The sequence below is a fragment of the Plecotus auritus genome, assembly GCF_963455305.1.
Source record: "Plecotus auritus genome assembly, chromosome: 1".
In the NCBI taxonomy this organism is placed as follows: Eukaryota; Metazoa; Chordata; class Mammalia; order Chiroptera; family Vespertilionidae; genus Plecotus; species Plecotus auritus.
Window position 1 is genome coordinate 154175586 of NC_137770.1, and position 23342 is coordinate 154198927.

The 23342-nt window shown below is 41.4% G+C and overlaps 1 protein-coding gene across 13 annotated transcripts in view; it reads right to left on the reverse strand.

Annotated features, from left to right (window-relative positions):
- Positions 1 to 3089: 3089 nt before the first annotated feature.
- The window catches only part of CELF2 (CUGBP Elav-like family member 2), a 559496-nt gene continuing 539243 nt past the window's right edge, over positions 3090 to 23342 (reverse strand). For 3 of the 13 annotated variants that reach the window (XM_080656732.1, XM_080656738.1, XM_080656737.1), the window contains 5 exons: positions 22201 to 22236; positions 16664 to 16843; positions 11816 to 11959; positions 8459 to 8630; positions 3090 to 7101 (listed from right to left, as the gene is read on the reverse strand). In XM_080656732.1, the coding sequence (XP_080512858.1) occupies positions 8503 to 8630; positions 11816 to 11959; positions 16664 to 16843; positions 22201 to 22236 (488 nt within the window). In that variant the 3' untranslated portion in view covers positions 3090 to 7101; positions 8459 to 8502. Of the gene's footprint in view, positions 7102 to 8458; positions 8631 to 11815; positions 11960 to 16663; positions 16862 to 22200; positions 22237 to 23342 lie in introns of all 13 variants that reach the window. The other 10 variants (XM_080656743.1, XM_080656740.1, XM_080656741.1 and 7 more) reach the window with 5 other exon arrangements.

Consider the following 23342-nt stretch of genomic DNA (forward strand, 5'->3'; position numbering starts at 1 on the left):
ATCACTTTGAAATTTTACCCTTCTTATCCTGAATGATCAAACATCTTCTCTTGCTTTCCCTCACCCTGCATCCTGAATAGACCCGCCATTGCTCCCCAGCAGGGGCTAGTTTTTGTGTCAGTCATTTTGGAAAAGCATTGATGCAAACCAGCATTATTCTCGGATATGTCTTTCTTTTACTTTCTTTGGAGCCTAAAGAGATAATAGTCTGAAAGGCAGCTGGGTTTTCTAGGTTAGGGCAGATTCTGGATGCTTTCAGAGGTCTCTGGGCAGGAAGGATTGCTCTGTTCAGCCACCCACAGCGCCGTGGGTAGAGACTTTCCATGGACGCCTGGAAGGGGATGGTTTTCCAGATGCCTCTTGCTAAAGTGTACTCGGAAGAACTCCCCCCACTCCATTTTGATTCCAAAGTCAATTTATTGAATATTAAGTCATAAAGCCAGTGATATAATTTTAATGAAAAATATCCTGTATCACTCAAGACTTAAAAGGACAAAAATACCCCTTAGAAACACTGCTTTGAAAAATAATTACATTAACATTACACACAAACAGTCCTTTCTTAAGCTTTATTTAAGAAATCGAGTACTATATAGTTCAATATATATAAGACACATCCAGTATTGTGTTCCTGATAGCAAGTGCATAGATTTTGTTAAGATATCATTTTCACTCGATAGAAACGTTTTTATGGTCATATGAAGATAATATTCCCAGTGATTTTGCCCAAGTATGAGAGGAGAAAACAGAACACAGCAAAAATAGTGAACTACAACAGAGATGAAAAACAGAAACAGCGCATTAGCAGAACAGTCGATTCCTGATAAGTGAATAAGCTGATTGTTTGGTCACAATGTTTTATTCACTTATCAGGAACGATTCACAGTACATTTATGTTCACTGTGTTTCCTAGCCTGCCAGCTAAGAGTCCCAGACCATGGACTGCTCATAACTGCTGTGGGCTGGGCAGACATGTGGCTTCCACCAGCAAAGTAAACATTGGCAGTTCTGTCATTTCCCAAGGTGGGCTGTGCACACACCTGCTAACACTGCAGCAGTGTTTTACAGGATCAAATAAGTATGAATTTCAGCAGTAGTCATGAGTGCTTAAGGAAACTAGCATTTTTGCCCCTTTTGGAGAATTTTTGTTTTTGTTGTTTTTTCAGAACAAAAAACTGGCTTTGTCTTTCCCTTCTTTTACTTAGCATGAGTATTTTGCCTTGTGCTAAATGGTGCATATATATATACATATATATGTACACATATATATGTATATATATGCATATATATATATGTATGTATATATATATATCTTACATATTTAAAAAACAAACACTTGCTCACCCTCTTTACCTAAGTCCCTTTCTCCCCTCCTTCACACCCCCACCCCCCCCCCAAAAAAAAAGGAAAAAAAAAAAGAACCACACCCTTAGCCATCTTTTATCACTAATGTAAGCTGTGGGTTTTCAGAGGCAAACTGATGAAGGCTAAGATGAGATTTACAATAGAAGTAGTGGCAGGAAGTCAGCTCCCATGTGTCAGGTTTGGAGCTGCTGGAAGTCACTGAGGGTTTGGCCTATGGAGGAGAGAGCCTTTTTTCTTCCACATTACCAGCCCCTCGGTTGTTGAGTCAACTAGAAAAGACAATCTAGGGCTCACAGAGCTGCCGAAACCAGGTGAAAGGTCTGGGCACCTGCACGGAGAATCTGATTGGCAGCCAGGGGAAGGCTGCCTGGTGCTGGGGGCCAGAGTCAGACAGAGCTTGTGCATCTGAGAAGTTGGAGGGAAAGCTAAGACAGGGAGCACACATCAATGGAATCTTTTAAGAGCACTTGGAGAGCAATCAGATTCCTGAGCATGAGAGATGGGCAGAAAAGGGAAGAGGGCCTGTGGCTTCAGTTAAAGGGCATACAAGGACTAGTTTGTTCTTTAGTTCTTTCTGATAACTGTGGTTGGGGTGATAGTGAGGGGACAAGGCTTTTTAAAAAAAAACATTCCTTCATTCAGGAGGGAGTGTGCAGGTGCACAGGACATTTTTGGCTTTTATTTGGAAATGGGCCATAGATTATGAAGACTGAAGCTTGAGGAACTTGACCTCCTCCCCCTCCCATCCCACCCACTGAGTAGAGCTTTCATTTGAGCACTGGGATATATTTCTTTCCTTATTAGTTTTAATGATTAAAGTTGCTCCTGGATTCAATTAACTCTTAAAAATACATAATTTAAATTACTTTTTTTAATCTCTCTCTCTCGGTTGAAACAACACACAGACTTAACTATTTTCACATCTTCTATTCACCAAGTAAGTTTATTTTTTCTGCCCTCGAGAGCGCAGCTCTTTTAAAAATGTCATTAGTTTCTAAGATGCGTATGGCTGTAATGTTATGCCTTTGGACCTGTGGGTAGGTAGAAGTTCTACTGCCTCTCTTCTGAAGTTTCTTAAGGTTATGCAACAAAGCAACAGCAGTTTGAAATGAATGTTAAAAACTGCATACACCCCGGACTGCGTGGCTCAGTGGTTGAGCGTCGACTATGACCTAGGAGGTCACGATTCGATTCCTGGTCAGGGTACATGCCTGGGTTGCAGGCTCAATCCCCAGTAGGGGGCGTGCAGGAGGCAGCCAATCAATGGTTCCCTCTCATCCTTGTTTCTCTCTCTCCCTCTCCTTTCCTTTCCCTGAAAAAGAACAACAACAAAAAGAACTGCATACATACACCCATGATAGAGGGAGAGAGGAGTGAAAAGAGGAGGGAGAGAGGTCATAAGAGGATAGAAGAGGTGAAATTTCCCACTGTGGTCAGAACACCATAAAAGGTCTTGGCAAATGTGTAGGCAGTTATGTAAGTGAATCATAGAAATAAGTGTAAATCGTGGAAGCAGTGGTTAAAATGGGCCATTGGACATAAATCAGAGGTGGCTGGTGTGCAGTTTCTCCTTCCCCCAAATCAGATATTCACTTAGGTGGAATCGACTGTATCTTTTTACACAACATAGAGAAAAAAACAGATACGTGAAACAGTGAGGTGTGTAGATGTATCACCAACATATAATGACCACCAACAATACAACACGCAGAGAGAGAAACAAGTATTAGGAAAATGGTTTAATATTGGAGACAGAAGCAAAAAACTGCATCACACAATAACATACGTTACAAAAATAAGTTTGTTTCAACTACACGGTTATGTTCACAATGAGGACAGAAGAATCAGAAAAAACTTTGATCTAAACAGCAAAAAGCAAACTCCTAAAGTTTTAACTAATACATTTATCCACTTAAAGTGACTGAGTACTTCTAAATCTAATTACCTTATTGTGTAACTGCACAATACAGAATAAAAAGTGAAACTTACCGCTGTATTTTAAGACAAAATTCTAATTCTAGATATAAGCAAAGGGAAAAAAGAAATCAAGCCAAAGTTTTTAATTCTCAAAAGAAAACCGACTTTCTTTCTATCAACCAGAAATCAAACTTGAAATCAGTCATTGTCAGGGGCCCACTAGAGTAAGCCACAAAATTTTCCATTTTTTTAATCTCCAGTATAAAAAGTTCCACTGGTACAAAATGCATAATAAGTACAATCAATTGTAGAAATAGGAAAGCCTGCATTTTTTTTTTTTGGCTCAAATTCCATCAAACAACAAAATCCAAATGCATCAATAAAACAAACAATACTCAATGGTCTTACAGTTTCCACTAGGTTGCATTAACTTTGGCTTTTCTCAGACAATATTGAAAACTATTTTGTAATTCTAAACAAAATATTAATCTACAAACAATTCTCACAGCACAAAAAAACACAAATACATTTTTTGTATGACATTATTCAAAAAGGTAATGAAACTACAGGTTTTTTTAAAATTTTATTTCTTCTTGTTAATTAGCACTTAAGATAATAATAAAAACAACAGTAAAATGAGTCCAGAGTAGCACAAGCCAAAGAACTAGAACCCCTATGGTGAAAGAAAGATGAACTTGTTCCGCCTTAAGGACTGCCATTTGATCACAATTCTCTAATTTAGTTTAAAAATGACTATTCTCTACACTTGATTTTTAAAAAAGCAGTTTCGCTGTGTGTTTTCCTTCTGGCACAGGCCCTTGCACCCTTGCAGCTTTTTCCTTTTGCTATTAAAAGATAAAGTGACTAAAAGAACAACTTGTCTCTGAGGAGGGTTATCTTCTTAACAATGGAACATGCCAAAAATACCCCCAATAACCCAGGAAGAATAGACTTTCCCACTCCGTGTGTCTTGGTTGCCTGCAAAATAAGAAACACTCAACTTAAAGTGCCCACCCTGAGCCTCTTGTCAACTGCACTCAGTTCCTCTGGGGGAGGTGCAGGTGGGTGAAAGGAGAGGCGGGCAGGGGGAGGGCAGTTTGCTTCAGTGAAGAAATGGGAAAAAACGGTTTTGAGATCTCTGTAGAGATTGGTAAATGAAGAGATTCAGAATGAATCTAAGAAGTTCAGATGGTGTTCTCTTGTGTTCCTATGCATGTATCTACACACCACCATATATTATACGTGAGAGAGGCGTGTGTGATAACTCTTGTTTCAGCTGATTGCTGCAGGAAGTACAAAATAGCCCTCAAAGGATGAAGGAAGGCCCCAGCAGTAGTAAACACGTGTGAGGATAATACAAATCATGTCATTATAAGTGCACGTGCCGTAAGAAGAAAACTTTTTTTTTTTTTGCATTAGAGGCTAGTCCTTTCCATCCCCGGGCTATCACATCCACACACAGATTAAACCAAGTGGGGTGGTGAGTGGGAAAAGGAGAAAGGGCAGGGAGCCAGCAGTTTCTGAACTCCATTAGAGACAAAGAAGCTTCCAGGGCCTGCTTTCAGGAAAGCAGGAGTTTGTATTGGGGCTGCTGGGAGGACACTGGGATTTGTCAGGACAGCAAGGAGATCTGTTTACATGAAGTAAAAGTCAAAGTAATATGGCACTTTAAAAAGTGGCAGCAGGAACTGATGCTAGGTATTTGGTCAGTAACTGGGATAAAGAACTGAGTTTTACTTAAATGGTCAGTGCATGCATTCAATTAAAAAATTAGACATGTATGAAGGGGAAAGGACTCTCAACTAACTCCAGACACCTTGCTTATTCAGAGGTATCCACAGAGTCAGAGAAATCCCCAGCACAATGGCTGATTAGAAATATTAATTAGGAATATTTAGGAAACAAAGCAAAAATACCTCAAAAAAACTACCCCATTACCATGTCATTTATCTGGAAGGTATATGAAAATATTCTTAACTGGAACGTACCACTACATCTGATCTCAATAGCATACAGAACTGAAGGTTTAGTTAGGTACCGAATCTACCCACCATCCCTCTCAGGTTTACTTAATAAACTGTTTTTAAGCAGAAGGAATTCTAGCAGCACATTAAGAATTCTTTTTAAAAAAATGACCAGAAATAATCAGAAGTAAAAAAAAAAAAAAAAAAAAAAAAAAATGGTGAAGGGGGGAAAAAGCAGAGAGGGTTAAAAATACATATATATTTTTCCTGCAGATTTGCCTTATGGAGTTTTTTTCTTTTGGATCTCAACCAAAGGATAAAAAAGTAGTAAAGACAAAAACAACTCAGAGAAGATATATGTAGGGGGAAAAAAAATCCAAATTAGAATCACCCCAAAACAAACTAAATGACAGTATAAAAGTTATCAACATTCCAGATAGCTCTGGGTAGAAAGGGTTAAAAGTTCAAAACTTTCTCACCTTAGAGGTTTCCATATATTATGAAGAAAATACATTGTGAGGTTGCCATCACAGCATTGATGTGCAGAGTGGTTAAAAAAGTGAGACATGGGCACTTATACAATGTCTTACAAAAAACATCATAGAGAAATAACAAACATTAACAATTTCAGGCAACAAGACCACAGGATAGCAAGTTAACAAACTTTTTAACCTCTTTTTTTTCTGTTTTTTGTTTTTTAAATATTAGGGATTTATACAAAACACATAATAAAATACCCATGTTATCAAATTACTTCTCACAAGAAACACACTGAAGCTCTAGGAAGGAAGTACCTTTGGAATTTGGCACTATATATTTTCACTTTTTTTCTTTAAAAGAAAAAAAAAATCACATTTTGCTGAACACAAACACATCTAAATAGTCCACAATAATAAAAAAAAATGACATCAATGCTTTACAAGCCAACACAAACTTATTCTGGAATAGTTTTTTTTTTCCCCCCTCACATGAATTTTTTTTTTTTTAAGCAAACAACTTTTTTTTTTGAAATTCTTTTTTAAGTAAATCAATTCTAAACTTGTCTTATCAACAAAGAACATTAAGACCATAAGACTCATGATGAAACCACAACTTAATTCACAGAAGCACCAACGCAACACAGTTTACAGTAACCTTTCTCCTGTACATTGAAACAGTATAAAATATAGGTAATTTCATGTGCATTAAACCATGGATTGTCTAACTGTGAGTCAGTTCAGCAAAAGGTGACACAAATAGGTAGCATTTGCCCCAAAACAGGGTAAATATTTTTTCTTATACTAATCTACAAAAAGTGGTTCTATATATATATCTTAATGAGAAAGTGAGCCACCTAAAATGGCCTTATCAAAAAACTTTACACTGCCTGAAAAATGTAAAAACTATTACAGACCTCTAGAGACTTAAAATCAGACAGTTTTTTTCTCAAACTGTTTTTGGAAGTAGTCTGTTAGAAACCAACATTCTGTGTCCCTGGACACATATTGCTATTGTTACCAGTGACCGGGAAGAATGCCAATCCCTGTATAATACTTTCAAGTCTGTTTTATGAAAAGAAAAAAAAAATAAGAAAAACATTTTGCCACAGGTTTTTTTCTATAATTATTTTTTCTAATAATAAATTTCAGTCTTGCATGAATGCAGCAATGTTTTTCACATTGACTTCCCAGAATTCATAGCTAGATGAGGTCACATGCAAATTTCAAAGGTCAAACTAGATCAAAGGTCAGTAGGAGAACCAAATATGATGTGAGGTCAGAAAGACATCAGAAACAATGACGGGACGATGAAACTTTTTTTTGAGACGCCACAGGGACATGCTAGGCAAACGGTGAACTAACAGGCATGAAGATGTCTAGGGAGAAAACAAGGGAGAGGAAAAAGTTACACAGAGTCTACGCAGCAGCAACAAAATCACTCTTAAGGGTGCAGGAGAAAAACTAATGCAAATCTTAGGTCATTAGGGAGTCTACTAGCCATCCACATAATTTGCATTTCTTACAATCTTTATCACAGCACAATGGAACCCCAAGAGAATCCATCTGGAGAGGGAGAGGGGATGGATTCCGAGTGTTTTGGGGTGAGGGGCTGGCAAGGGACGGGGAGGATCCAGTTTCAACAAATGTAACATAAGGGGAAAGTCAGACAACTGAACTGTAAACTAGATAATGGAAGTTACAAACAAAATAATCAGACAGATACAAACAACAAGAGGATAAAGCATGAACTTTAGGCCTAGGGTTCAACGGTGAAAAAAAGCCCATTCCTAGAACGATTCCTTTAGAGACTACTTCAAAAGGCTCTAACTAGCACAGAGAACTGCTCTTTAGGTACCCAATAAGTTAACAATAGGCAATAAATAACTTCCATTATTTCTGAGGCAGTAAAAATTTTGTACAAAAATAGAAATGCTTTTTTTACAAATAAAATTTACAGGCCTGTGGCTTTCTTTTTTATTTATGTATTATTTATGTATTATTTATTATTAAATTTATCTTTCAAGAAACATCAAGTATTTTCATTCATTGTTATTTTATTTTTAAACCCTGTAGCTTTAAGAAACAGATCTCTAAATCTTTTTTACATTAATCCTTTCTAAAACGAAAATAAAACAATAACAAAATAGACAACCAGTGTAATAACCTGACCAATAAATGTCATATTTCTTTGAACCCTAAAATAAATTCCTACTTATTAAAACAAACCAAATGTAGTGGAAAGACGTTTGTATTGTTTTAAGTGCTTCTCCTGGCTTTTCTCTTGCTCTAAGCCACCACCTTGACCTCTAAACAGCTGGTGCCCTCCTAGGGTTAACAGGACAGGAGGGGGTGAATTCTCCAGGCAGTGCTCTCAGGGCACCAGGGCGTCTCTGAGTTAGAATTGCACATCAGCCTTTGTTTGCCTTTTAAATGATCGAGTTGTGATTTATTTGTGTATGTATGTTTTCCTTCAAAAAAGCAAAAAAAAAAAAAAAAAAGTAAAAAAAAAAAAAGGAGATTCAAATCGCAAAACAAAGGAGAATACAGTGGCACAACTGGAGGAGTTTACTCATAGAAACAAGGTAGCCCAAGTTTAAATATGGCGAACTGGGTTGGGGGTGGGAGGGGGAGATGGAGGCCTTATTGTAAAAATAACCATCTCTCTTGGTAAAAGTTGGCAATGTGGTCCTCCTCTGCCTTTCCTGTGAGAACAGGCTGGCTCGTGGGACTTACCCTAAGAAAGCTAAAATAAGAGCAGGGAGCCTCTGGGGTTAGGATCAGTAAGGTTTGCTGTCATTTTTGGAGCGCTTCAGCTGGACCTTCAAGCGTTTCATGCCAATCTGAAAGCCATTCATAGCCTGGATAGCAGCTTGCGCAGACACTGGATTGTCGTAGCTAACAAAACCTGGAAAACAGAAGGGGAAGGAAGGCAGAAATCAAGATGGAGAGGCGGTGCCTAGAGAAGGGGGTCAGGGCCCCCTGGACAGTGTAACTGCAATTGGTGAGTTACATGGGCGAATCCCATGGTGAACAGGGCATGTTTTAGGGGCAACATTGGAAATTGCCACTGAAAAGCAGTGAGAAAGCGAGCTGGATGGGTAATTGGGTTTGATGAGAAAACCCCTCTGCAGAAAGCTAATCTCCAACTCAGATGTTTGAGTAAATTTAGTCTTTGCTTACTGATTTCAGTCAAAACCACTTGTGTTTAAAGTCCCTTGGAATCCTTCTGCAAGAACCCCAGGAATGTGAGTAAGTGCTGCTCAGATAAGAGGTGGTATACATATGCAGGCCTGAGAGGGCCCAGAGGCTCACAGGACCCAACCAGGCAGAGCCAGAGGATAATTAAGGGAAAGGCTGCTAACAGGGTGTGCTGCCAGACACCACAGCCAGCTTTCATTCTAGTTCATCCATGTCACAGAGCCTACACGTGTTTGGCTATAGGATGGGTTCAATGAATTAACTCTAGAGTAACTTATACTTGATTTTCAACATTGTGGAATTATTACTGAGAGGCACCTAGGCAACCAGGGGAAATGCTGGGCCTTTCTCCTTGTCTTAACTTCCATTTTCAAAGCTCCACTGAATTCAACAGAATGGAAATTGCTGCCCTTGCATTCCCAGGAGTCTTGGAGAATAAACAGTCTAAACAGTTCAGCTCGGGGCTTAACAACCGTCCTAACAGAGTTCCCAGTATCCTCTGTTTCAACACTCACCGCCAAAAAAAGAGGAAGGGCATGCTTTTGAAAAACTGATGATGCTCTGTAAAAATTAAGAAACAATTCTGATCATACAGTTTGTTCTAGCACCAGGGGGTGGGAGAGGGCAGGTGTGGTAGTGCCCCAAAGGTTTTTTTAGTTAATGCCTATGTGAAAGTGTTGAGCCTGTATAGTCCCTACTTACTTTTGGTAGTGAAAGGAAGCTCTCATACTAATTGCATTTCGGTTCTGAACATCAGCTGTTCAGATGGTTCTACATTAAGCTTCTCCATATACCTACTATTAAAGTTTAAAGTTGAAGAGAAAATTCCTTCATAAACTAGAGGAGGAAAAAAAGGACATAAATATATCTTGAGCAGAGTTCTTAGCTGACAAACATGAGTAGGTTTCTCATAGGCAGGCTATATTGCAAAATGGTGATTTACACTTTTTGAAATCGAATTCCCAATAAATGTAGTCTTGAATCTAAGACAATTGCTCAGACTTTCTCCTTGAGTTTTCATCCAGAAGTAGCAAGATGATTAAAGAATGGGAATGGGTCAAGGGTGAAATGGATAATAAAACCTTGCCAAGAGGTTAGAATGAAAAATAGGGTCCTACCTTATGACTAGCAAACCTGGTTCCTCAAGAAATTAAACTGACCCACCGAGAAACCTCGGTATGGGATGCCATGTCTTTTAATAAAAATTGAAAACACCGTCCGTTATACTAATACAACTGTCTGCTGATACTCATAACTATAACTTGCATTATTATGAACACACTGATTAAGTAGCTTGTGGGCTGTGATATAAGCTCTTTTAAAAGCAGTAAGTATTTTCTCAAAATCAAACCACGAAGCTCAATCCCTTTCCCATCTCCAGATAAACCCAGGATATTGTTTGGCGAAGAGGAATCTAAAAGTCTGGCTCAAACCTGTGCAGGGAAGCTCCCAAAGGTAAGCTCATTCTGAAACTCACCCTTTGTAACAACTCACTTCCATTTCCCGGTCTCCTGCACCATCACAGGGGTTCACACACCTGCGCGGCAGCAGTGGTGTAATGGGTTCAGGCTGACAGCCTTCCACTTGGGTAAAAACTGACTTAAGTGGTTGACATACTAATTCCCCTAACAACAGAAGCTTCAGACCTTTCTGGGAAGTAGCACAGAGATTAGAAAGATGTTATGATAATGGGGATGTAGAAGCCAAAGCATTCTGGTTGCCCGTTACTAGTTAGCCAGATACTAAGTTTGAGTTTTGGCTGTCTGAGAACCCCTGACCTTTGAAGTTTTTCTTTATACCATACCATTTTATTTGTATTTCCTCTGGCCCATAGGTTATTCTACTTTATTTTATGTTCCTGTTAATACCTACTACCAACATGAATTAGTAAACTGGAGGGGTGACTCAAGCTAATGTTCTTTCTCAAACTGGGCCAGAACTTCTCACGTGAGTAATATAGACTGAACATTCTGGCCTCTAACTACTTTGGGGACTACAAGGATTTGAAAAAAAGAAAACAAGCAATAATGTAATGAGTGCTCTCCTCCTGGTGTAAAACATTAGTGCCTTACTCTCTCGGGGCAAAAACCGCCTGGGGAGGCAGAGTGGGCTGCCTGAGGAAGGAGGGCATGCCAGCCAGCCGCCAAGGAGCTGAGTTTCCCCATGTCCTCAATGCCCGCACCTGCATGCTCTGCTTCCACCCAGGCAGTGTCTGCAGATCCCGGCATCCCGACTTCTGGCTCTTTAACCCAGCACAACACGGTGCTTTCTGTGACCACGAGCTACGTCAGCCAGCCACCCCTGTGCTGCTGGAGCCGCACGTGGCGGGTGGCTGGAGCACTCGCCTCCTGGGATGACGTGTGCACTTGGGTGCAGTGTACTGAGATGCAGAACAGTAGGCCCCAGTCACAGTGGCTCAGTTACATTGCACCTGGCAGGGTAAGGAACTAGTAGTAAAGTGGCCATGGTGCCATTTTGTACCAGGACAGCCTAAACTGCAAGTCATTGACGTATTCCCACTGGGCAGAGTTTGTGTTCAGTCTATGAGGTTTAAAGAAACTGCTGTTGCTCTACAATGACCAACCAGTAGACATATGTAGCAAGATACATCAATAGTATAGTATACAACATTACCTAAGGTATGGGCATTTGGTTTAATTTACTAGTTCCTTCCTTTTTCTACAGCCCTTTCTTCCTTCTCTCTCTCCCTCTCTCTCTCTCTCTCTCATGAACCAACTTTTCCAACTCTGCTTACATGGATTCAGAGACCCAGAAAACACCACCACAAGGCCCTATCCTGACTTCTACAATATTTGCCATTTACACCTTCCTTCCCATGACTCCTCACTTGGGGGTGTGCTGTAATAGTCTAGCTTGGCTTCTTTTGCATACCAAAGCACTTGCTCAGATTGGTCTGTTTGTCAATGAAGACTTTAGCAGAGATAACATTTCCAAAAGGCATGAACATCTGCAGAATGTCCTGGTCTCCAAACTCCTGTGGAAGGTGGTAAATAAAGAGGTTTGCACCCTCTGGACCTAAAGAGGAAACAAAAATCAGAGTAAGGTATTCTTCGCTTCTTAGTTCCCACAGCCTCCTCTTAGGAGTGCCTTAATAACAGGCAGGCTAAGCATTCGCTTTCCCTCATACTGAAAGAGGACGGAATGGATGGGTCAAATAGCATGTGCTGATGTGTCTTTTAGGAAAGCAGACATCCTCCAGCTTTTCATCATTTCCTCAGAAATGCTGGTTATGAATAGCTTCTTTTTCACTGATAATTTTCTGTGGGTCACATCTGCTTACTGCACATGAGCAATATTTCAGTCCCTTCACAGGGTGAAGGTGGCAGACATGGAGAGAGTGGGGGAGGAGAACGCAGGCACGGGTTTTGCCTGGGTGGCCCTGTTGGGCTCTATGGATATTGTGTCTCTCTGGGGAGAGAGTGTCCTGTGCATGCTAAGCAAATTGCAATTGAGAATAATGGATATAGCAGTAATGCTGCTTGGATTTCTCGATCATTTACCTAATTATCCATCCAGTTTTGATTTGCCAAATCTCTTAACACACAGTCTAATAATCATCTTTATTAGAAATGACTGGCAATGAGTCAAGGCAGGGAAAAATAGGTAGCTAGAGTTTCACAACTGTGATAGGAATTACACCACTGGGAATTAGCCTTGGAAATGAATGCATGAATTGCAGCAGTGAGTCAAAGACTAAGCTAAGCCAGGCCCTTCACTCTCAACTATCACTTCCTAGAAATACAAGAAACAAGGGCAGCCTGAGGAAGATGTGAGCTGCACTGGCTGGAGAGATAAGCTCTCCTAAGTTCTTTCCATTTCGTTCTCCCACCTCTCTAGCTGCCTACACAAAAACTATCTGAAGGCTAAAAGCAAAAAAGGAGAAAGGAGAGAATCCAAATGACGTGATGTATCTTCTAATATATAACAGGCAAGAATGCTTTCCAGCTCAAAGGGTGCTGTGGCTAGTTGCACATTCTTTCCCAGAGGGTCTGGAGAGACCCCAAATGGGATGCCTCTCGTCATGGTGTCTGGGAGGGAAGGGAGTTCATAAAATTGGTGAAGTAACCTCTGCAGTTGGTTCATGGAACCTTAACTGGCATTCCCAGGAGAGGACCCAGGACTGGTGGCCCCACTGAGAAGCCCAGGGGATAAGCTGCAGTGGGGGAGGGAGTCCATGGAAATGAGTCAAAGAAATATAAGTGGGGTAAAGAACTTTGTACAAATAAAAGGAATGAATATCTTTGCAAAGAAAAGTTAAACCAGTTTCTTCCTACAAAAAAATTCATAAAGAAGGTGTTCTAACAAATGGGATTTTCATTGGAAAACTTCTTGAAGCAAATTTCTGAAGCTGGACACGAGAACTTCTTCCTTCCTTAAGTGTCAGTGTGACCAGTTTACCTTGCTACATCACTCCCATTTCCAGGGACATATCCCATCAAGTGCAAAGGAGGCAGTCTGGGTTTAAAGGGACACAGTTGCAGGCTTTGATCCCCAAATGTTTCCTGGGTTAAGAAAACTCCTAAAAAATGCAAACTGTGAATAGATATAAAACCAAAACACTGGAAAAGGATGTTCTGAATGTACTATGCCACAACCACCCTTTGCAGTGTACAGATGGGCAAATCTGGATGTTCCTTTCAAATAAAAGACCCAAACTCACAAATGAGGATTAATGGTACCTAATCGGAATTGTGAGGTCATCTCACCTCCTGAAGCTTGGGGAGCAAAGTGCAAATTTACTGTCCATGCCTGGACAATCCTGGCATGCAAGACTGCACTACAGTCTGAATGTGTCCCTTCCTGCCAGATAGGGGCCCAAGAAAAAAATGAAGACAGGTCAACCCAAGGAGGCTTGTCCTTTTAGTCATCACTTTCTCAAAAGTGCCACCATAGACACCCCCCCCCCCATTTTTTCCCACCAACATTGTTAACACTAAAAATAATAATAATAAAAAAAGGTGACAAAAAGGAAAACCTCTCTTGTGTGCAAGAAAGGTGGCTACTGCCATAGATGCCAATGGTAAATAACAAAAGATTTTTTTTGAGTGTTTCACCACTTCTTTACTTCTCCCTTAGTAAAAGCCAGCTGACAAATCCCACATTCCTCAGGTTTCTCCTAGAACTCGTTATTTTAACTTGTTAGAGATCTCTGTGTTATACTGTTGCTCTCAGCTGGTTGTTATTCATGTTTGTGGTTCTCACAGGGACTTATATAAAGCACTGGGGGTTTCTATCAGACCACTGGCTTCCTGTTGGGTGTCAGAAGCTCTTTCCACGTGTGTGTGTGTGATTTGCCTCCTGCAAGCTTGGGAAGGTGTGAAAGAGGCCAGAGGGTATTTAGGCGGGAAAGGTGGTCAGCTTTGCTGGATTTAGATCAAGAGGGATGCCATAACCCTTCAGAAGATTTTAAACCATATGCTGTACATGTGTTCCTGTGGGCTAACATGCACCAGAGCACACATGACTAAACATCCAGCTGACTTTCAACTCTCCCGAAAAAAGGAAAGAACCATGTAGTAGCAAATCTAAAACTCCATGTAATGAGATTTTTTACTTCCCATTATAACTTGCCTTTTGCATTATATTTTAGTTAAACTAATATTAAGATGGTTTATATTTCTTGAGCTCATGTTAGCTAGGAGAGAAGAGGAGAGGATGATCAGAAGGTATGAAAAGATGAGACGTGATTAAAAATAACTGTACAGAAAACACCATCAACAAAAAAATAGAAAACCCTACACCATGCCACTGGTATCCTAAATACCTAAATATATGTAATCTGCATTTGGCAATCATCATTTTGAACTATTTTACATTAATCCCAGAGGGTTTGTTACTGTACAAGCAATCCTGACAACTCAAGGTAGGGACTAAATTTAGGGCAGGGTTGGGGTAAAGCAGTGGAGGAGATGTTATTTCAGGGCCCAGACTTTATCCTTAACCCACGAAGTTTTGAGTCTTCTGGTGACATTTTCCCAGCAACGTAGGCTCTACAGTTTACTGAGAGATGCTGCTGGGTAATGGAGGGGTAACTGCAACGCCAGTGGGGGGACTGGCTTTCACGGTCTCTTCTGAGGAAGTCATTACCTTACAGGACCTCCTGCTGCCCTTATTTGTCACCATTGTAGTCAGAATCCAGACAAAGGGACCTCAAAACTAGTTTTTCTCTGTGAAGTTGTGTATTTATGACATAGCATCTCCACACACCTGGGGGAAATAGTTGTCTGAACAGCTGTGTGTTAAAAAATCTACAATAGCCACAACTAGGAGTAAAGAGAAAGTTGAAATAATGAAAAGTAACTTAGATTTTCACAAATCTTTTATTTTAAACAATCTGTTATTTATAATAAAAAGAACCCCCCGTACTTTTTACATACGAGTATCTTTAAAGCTGTGTCCCCTTTAAAATTCACAACTTTGTAAAGTAAAACTATTCTATTTCTTTATAATAGAATGCCATGTTTAAAGTTGAAGTAATTAGACAAAACCAGTTTGGAATTATGGGGTGAGGGTAAAGGAGAAGGGAAAGAAACTTTAAAAACTTCAACAATATTTTCCTATTCTAGCTTCTTATTCTATACTTACTCTATTCTATACTTATTCCCATCTAAATACCCTGGTACACGAAATCCGTGCACTAGAAGAGGGGGTCCCTCAGCCTGGACTGCACGCTCTGGCAGTCCGGGACCCCTCACTCCTTACCGCCTGTCTGCTCGTTGCTCCTTAGCACTGCTGCAGAGGCGGGAGAGACTCCCGCCACCGCCACTGCGCTCGCCAGCCTTGAGCCCGGTTTCTGACTGAGCAGAGGTTCCCCTGTGGGAGCGCACTGACCACCAGGGGGAAGCTCCTGTGTTGAGCGTCTGCCCCCTGGTGGTCAGGGCGCATCATAGCGACCAGTCATTCGTTCTGCTGTTTGGTTGATTTGCATATTAGGGTTTTATTATATAGGATTCTTAACAAGTCAGAAAGTGAATAAATGCAATGTTGAAGATTCTGCTTTTAAAGCAACTTCAATTAAGGAAGAAGAAACCAAAAGGAAGGAAGAAGAAGAGACAAGCTCTTACTATTTTTCAACTAGCTCATTAACTATTTTATAATTAGCTTTAATTTATTCTCAACTTTAACTTCCTGGTATTTATTTTGCTTTATTGGCAGGGAAGCAAGGTAATCAATCACTTTTTTGCTTTCCCAGAAGATCCCCAATTAAAGACAGAGTCAATCCCATAGTGGATTTATCATTAACCTGGAAACCACCGCCTACTAAGAGCATGTGTGGCTGAGAACCTGGGACTGGCTGGACAATACTCCACCCACAGGACTGGAACGCTTCATCCTGCCCACTGCGGAAGAGTTTCGAGTAAGGGGGGAAGTAATGCTGATTTGGGAGAGGGGGTTCCTGGCAATTTTTGATGGCAGCAACTACTAAGTAATTGTGTATAAACACACAGTGGGTGAGAAATCCATCTTAAGAAGTAGATGAGAAGTTAAATCAAAAGATAAAAGAAATATAAGACTGAACATGAAGAAGATCAAAACAAATGATTTAGGCTTGTCAGGTTTCTTAAAAAAAAAAAAAAGACACAAATAGCAGAAATAAAACAATTGCCTTCTCTATGATATTGGCTCAGTCTAGTGTCTTTGAAAACATGCTGTGAAGGTGAATGCTGCCCATTGGGCTGGCCACACTAGGCCATGGCCTGGGCCGAGGGCGGCACGTACCTTCCTTCTGGCTGCCCGCTGCGCTCTGCTGCTGCAGCAAGCTCTGGCTGTACAGAGTGGGCAGTGCCGCGGCTGCGTACTGCTGAATCCCTGAGTAGGCCTGGGTGAGGGCGTCCATGGTGCCCGCTGTGCCATTCGTCAAGCCCGTGGCGCCAAGTCCTCCATTCAGAGCCGCCATACCTGAGAGCATTTGAGCAACTTTACAAAAAACCCAACAATAGAGAAGAGAAATAGCACTTTTCATTAGTGCTTTCCAAAGGAAGTTAGAGAATCATTTGACACAAGTACAACAGCAAGTGCATGCAGCTAGCACACCAACGAAACCAACATGAAATTAAAATGAAACTATGAAGTCATAGCTCACAATAACGGTAAAAACACAAACAAACAAACAACAGGAAACGAAAAAACCCCCTGAGCAATGATGCCCCTCTCTCCCTAGGCCGGTGATCAACCTTCACTGAGGTGCTACAGTGACACAGCACATCTTAATTCCATGCAGGGTGCTACTGGCAAGTACTGGGGTTATCTTTTTGAAATAAAACCTCTGCTTCTTAGAGCTTAGAAGCAGATAAAAAACATTACTGGCAGAGACCTGAAATATCTGTACACTTAAATCCATTTACTGTGCTCTTTGAGGACCAGGAGGTTGAGGAGGAAAGGAAGAAATACAACTTTTCTCCTGTAAGCTGTCTGGTGAGGAAGTGGCACAGAAGACAAGCTCTGTAAACCAGTGGGTTGGCAGTTCTGTTAACTGACTTTCCTGAACAGCAGGAGAGAGTGGTCAGGAGTAGGAGCATAGAAATATCCTGGCTGATGAAGAATTAAGGCACAGGAAAGAGTGTGGACCCTCCCCTAACTGCAGAAACTGAAGATGCTTATTCCAGTATGAGAGGCGAGACATGGAATGGGGCTATTTGTTTTTAGCAGCACACAGACAGACAGACATATGCACACACGAATATGAGTCAGTGCCCATGTAACTGGGGCTTCTGCCAAGGAAAAGAGCTTCTGTGTCACGTTTTTCAGTCAACTGAAGTGGCACCGTGTCCGCAGGCTGGGTCTTGGCTAGTCACTGATGGGAACTGGAGGTTGGCCAGCACACTTTTTCATTTTTTCTCCTTGTATCCTGGCTGCTCTTTTGCTCTATTATGGTTGCTGACTGTGTCATATTTTCCCTGAATACTGAGTCAAAACAAGCAAGACTTTATAGAGTGTTAACTTTCATATGAACTCAAAAAATGGAAGAGGTGACATCATAATTGCCTCTAGTTTCTTTTATGATTAATACTTTTTTTTTTTTTTTTTTTTTAAGGATCTGTTTCTGGGAAGAACTCACTGAAAACAATGAAAACCTTAAAGGAATTAGGGCTATTGATTAAAGCTATGAAACAGCAAAGATGACTGTGAAAAAAGTTGGTAAGAAGTCCAGTGAGAACAAAGAACTATGATGAGGATGCTTAGAAATTATATAGAGAGATCCAAGGCCAGCATCACCTCGACACTCCCGTCAGAAGTTTTCCCTGCCACCCCCGGAAAGCAGAGGTGGGGAATGTTCTCCTTACTCCACACGAGTTGGTTATTTTTTCAACTTCATCTCTTCAATGAAAGAACTACATGCAAGATATGAATCAGACCATCGCTTTACAGCAGAGGAATCTCATAGTGCCTCAGGTCTGGTATTCTTTCTGAAGGCTTGAGGAGACAGAACTGGGCCCTGGGTGATGTCACCAAGTACAGACAGGACTGGGGTGGGTGGAGTGGCCAGGAGAGCCGGAAAGAAATGAGAATGGAACAAGCCTACTGAAAAGGAAATCAAGCAGATGTGGAATGTAAATAAAGCTAAAAAGCTGTGGCCAGCAGTGGTCCTGCTCACTCTGCTTTCAATTTCTTCTTATGAAGGAGTTTATTCTCTATCTTTTTTTTTTTTCTTTTTTGGTCATGCAAATTAGTGCTAAGAGCTTGGAAATAGTTTGTCCTCTTAATTAAACAGTCACTCAGACAACAACTAATCACATGTACCTCACTGCCTCTTGTCTTCTCTATCCCTGTTATTCCTATGGCTGCTCAAGGGTTGGGGAGTAATTTCTCGCTTCCTCTTTGGTCTTATTTCATCCTCACCTGCCAATATTTGTGTGAATGCAAAGAAACATCAGTGTTGCTTTTCTGAGAGGTGAGAGGAAGCTGTAAAATAATTTGAGCAGAGCCGCACACAGCTGGTAAGCGCTGCTGGTTCCATTTTTGTCAGGCTGCAAATCGGCGGTAGAGATACAGATGGGCATGTCATGGGCTAAGCCCTCCAGGAAGTCAAGCTCCTGTGTGTGTGGGAAGAAATTCTAGGAGGAGGGAACAGCCACTTGCCACTCCACTTACACCCAAGGTGTACGGTTCTAGGTGAGCATCACGGCCTACAGAGCTGGGTGGAACACAGCGGCCTGACAAATAGGGGCTGCAGAAAGAAGCTCCACTACAAAGAATGTCTCCGAGTTCCCCTGACATCCATGGGATGGTTGAAAGCACTACACGTCCATGGTGCCTTGCCTGCTCAGGGACCCAGGGCTCTCAGGCCTCCCATGTATCACCGTGTAGGAGTGCCTTCCCGGGCGTGATTTGTAGTCTTTGCGACACGGCTTCTAGACACACAGGTGGGATTTAATTGACAGTCCCTGGTGCCCCTGCCTCCCTTCCTGTCTGGGACAGGCCCTTGTTGCTGTCCAGGTCAGGTGAATTATCTTCTACCTCTTTCTTCCTTTTGCCATTTCCCCCTTCTGAAACACAGAAGCAGCATGCACTTCATGCTCCTGAAAGACTGACTGGGCAGTGTTTCAGGACTAGAGTCCTTGTGTGGCTTGTAGCTCCAGCCACTGACCTTTCAGCCACCTCCTCACACTCTGCCTGCCCACACTCCACAGTGGTGGGCTGTGTTTCTGGACTTGACCTCAGGGCAAATTTGCTTTTTGAAGGTTTCTGCTTACTTCAGCCAATTCCATGTGGGTGGGAGACAGTGAGGAGTGGCCTCACCTGCCGGGGTGGGGAGGGAGGTAGCAGAAGAGGCACAAGTAAAAGGGGTGTTGATGCCAAAGAGAGGACTAGTCAGGGCCTCTCCAGCTTCCCTCCATGGTATAACCATCCTTTTGAACAAAAAATAGGGATAAAAATTCTAACGAATACAAATGCATTGAGAATATTTAAAATAAAAACTGGGAAATTCTGTTGTATTTGCCAAAACCCAAGGTAGAGTAGGTAACTGATTACCTAGTAGAATTTGAAGGACCATCAAAGGAAGATTTCAACCTCTCAGAGTTGTTCCTATGAGTTATCTAATGTTATTCTATATTAAATAGTCATATCAAAGATAACACTGGTCAATTTAGCTGCTGGGATCTGATTACATCTAAAGACTTGGACAGCAGAAACAGGTTGGAAGAAGGTTAAGTTGAATAAAATGCTTTTACCCGTGAAGAATAGGGCTTTTCTTTGAAAAGGCCAAATGGATCGGTCATTTCATCCCATTTAATCTGGTTCCCATGAAAGGCACTTGGATGCGAAGGCTGGGGCAGAATGACAGGTGTGGCAAGCTCCACCAAGGAAAGGCTTTGCAAATGGTCTGTCAATAAAGTTAGTGTGTATCTTAACTACTAAGTACTTTAAACTCAACTGCTCTCCAAGGTTCTCACCTGATGGAGACCTAAGGAACGGTGAGATGACGGAGAAAATCTGTGAAAATGAGAGAGGACCCACCATAAATAGGAGCATGAACATTTTTTTTGTGGCCGCTATGAAGGTGGCTCTGAAATGGAGGATCAGAGGCAGAGCACCATATGCAAACCATGGTTATTTTCAAGCCACTCTGACAAGTTTTATATCAAACAAAAATAGAGCAAAAGTGAGGGATGTATTAACATAGACCTGAAGTCTGTGTACTGAGGTAAGCCTCCTTGGTGTAGCTGAAGCATAGCCTTCTAAGCTGTGAGCTGGTAATGAGAACTTAAGTATAAAGTATCTAGAACCAGGGTAGATGACTGTGATATGCACAGTTAGTGGCACTCATATGTTTGCTTGTGTTAATATGGTCACAAGTGTATGTGAGGTTGTATGTGCTTAGGTATGTACCTAACTACATATATCTTTGTATATTCCAATGATACAGATTAAAAGTCATTTCACAATGCAAATAAAAGGTGACAAGCCACAATAATAATAATATGCCCAAAGCATCTTCTCTTTCCTCTCCTTTAAAAAAATATTTCCATAAACACTATTCACTAGGCGTTTGTGGCTGGTTATATGAGACCATCATAATTTTAAGCACTATATGGATAAGCCATTGGGAAGGCTTAATGCCATTTTAAAAAAAGGAAACATACATTTTAAAACACAAAACCAGATACAGATTCTTGGGTGGACATATGTGCAAAAAGATTTTCATCTTAGTTTAAATATGAATATACAAAACATGCTTGGAGAATCCTCAAATAATACACAAGTGAGTCCAGTTAGTGAATCACCCACACTCCTCACTTCTGTTCTGGACAATTTCGGCTCGTAGCTTTACTGTACTGTACTATTTTCCCACCCCTCCATTCATGAGTGCATAAAGGAAGGAAAAGGAGATCAAACTCAGTTCAATTTAGCTACTCGTTTACTAACCAAGACTTTACTTAAGGGGGAGGTGAAAGGCCTCTGGCAGGGAAGAGGGTAAAATTTACACTAAGATGAGTTTGGGAACTAACTGGATTCCATCTACCTTCTTCTTGGCTCCTTTGTCCATGGAAAAGAGTTGGCTCTTTGATAGAGAAGCTGAGGCCAACTATTTTAGAAGCTGCCTCTGTCCAGGTAGCTGTTTCTTGACTACCTTCTTTGAGAATTATTCGGTAGGACAGGTGGCATCATACTATCTGTTGAGGGAGAATGGTCTGAAAGGGGACACTCTGTGTATATTAGAAGATTTTCTCTTTGTATTTGAGACAAGAAATACTAGCTCCCAGCCATTGTTGGGATTGTTCAATAGTTCTGCACTAGTAACATTCCCCAAATCAGAAAGAACGTATTTTTGTTTTATCATGATTTTTGGTTTAATTAAACATTCTCCTGGTTCATCCTTTCTGGTAGGGGTTGTTTGAAACTAGACACATTCTTCATTTCCCATGAACTACACACACTGATGTTAACCCAATGGCAAATAATTAAAAACACAACTGAAGCCTGTTGTCCTTGCCAGAAGCAAAATTTGTACAACACAGATCCCACACAAGACCTAGTCATAGATTCTCTGCCATTCGACAGAGTCCCTCTCTAGCCCCTGATAATGATGGGGAACACCAGCAGGTACAACACAACAGGATGGAGAGAGGCAGACGCACGGATGGGAGGACGACACAGTATCATGAGCACGTGCTGAGGAGGACAGCCACTCCCACTGGCCTGTTACTTTGCAGACCAAGGACAGGCAGGCGATCAAATCAAAGTCCTTGTTTTAGGGGAACTAGGTCCTGGGGCAAGAGAAGCAGCATGAAGGGCTGTGTGCAAACACACACCTGCAACCGAGGGCAAGGACAAGTGGGCTGGAGCGTCTGCAGAACAAGGTCAGAAACAGGAGTCAAGGCAATGAGGGCTCCTGACGGGGCACTGGAGGCAGCTTTACTGGAATAAAATGTTGTGCTGCCGCACGGTTACCACTTTATACACTATTTGCTCATCGAGAGCCATCATATCTGGAAGGAAACAGGTTTCTCATTTCTTCTATTTTTGGCCTCTGGTCAGATAAAACTCAGTTCATGTTTGTTTGTCTTTCCCAGAGCATCTGAGTAAAATGATTTAATAAAACCTGAATATTTCCTACCTCTAAATATATGATTAATTTTCTTACCAGGATTATAACAACCTTCATTTGGATGAATTCTGGGTTCCGCCAAATAAATTGCAGGGTATTCTTTTTCAGCTTTGAAAGTATAGACTGACTGGGATTTTTATTTTTTGCCTTTTTAACAAAATTGTACTGCCCGATCACCCTTTAAAAACAGTTCACTTATTGAATCATGGCTTAAAACAGGGCAACTTTCTGCTTGGGCTACATGGTGGGTAACTAGACCCCCAAATCAGGATCTATGGGCTGTCACGGAACTGCTGGGCATGGCTGCTCTCAGGCACCCAGGGGGGACCAGACTGAGGGAAAGACAAACAAGGTGCCTCTGTGGGCTCAGGGCTGTTCCCCAGTGCAGGAGCCAACGCCAAGCATGAGCCTGCAATGTGCTTATCTGCTGGCTGGGTACTGTGCTCCCAGGTCTAAAGTGCCAGAGTAGATAAGCTACATAGCAGAGACTAGAGTTCTTGGGTGAGTCTCTGTTTCAGAACTGTGATTCTGTAAGAGTCTGCCTCAACCTGTGGGGGAAGAACAGCAGCCCTTCAGAGCTGCATTGCTCAGTAACCCAGCCCATGAGGCTTAATAAAGACTCCAGACCACGTTCGTATGCAGCGGCTCCTCTCTGCTCAGCTGGATTTCTTCGTTCCAAGGGCCTGCTTCCCCTCTCTATAACTGGCATGAATCTTTGGGTTTTAGAGCTGGAGGGCACCTTTACGGTCACCTGATCCAGAACTTTCAATTGTCAAATGGGAAAATGAAGCTCAGAGCAGGGCAGTGATTTGCCTAAGATCCTGCAAGTAATTGCGACCAGATTCG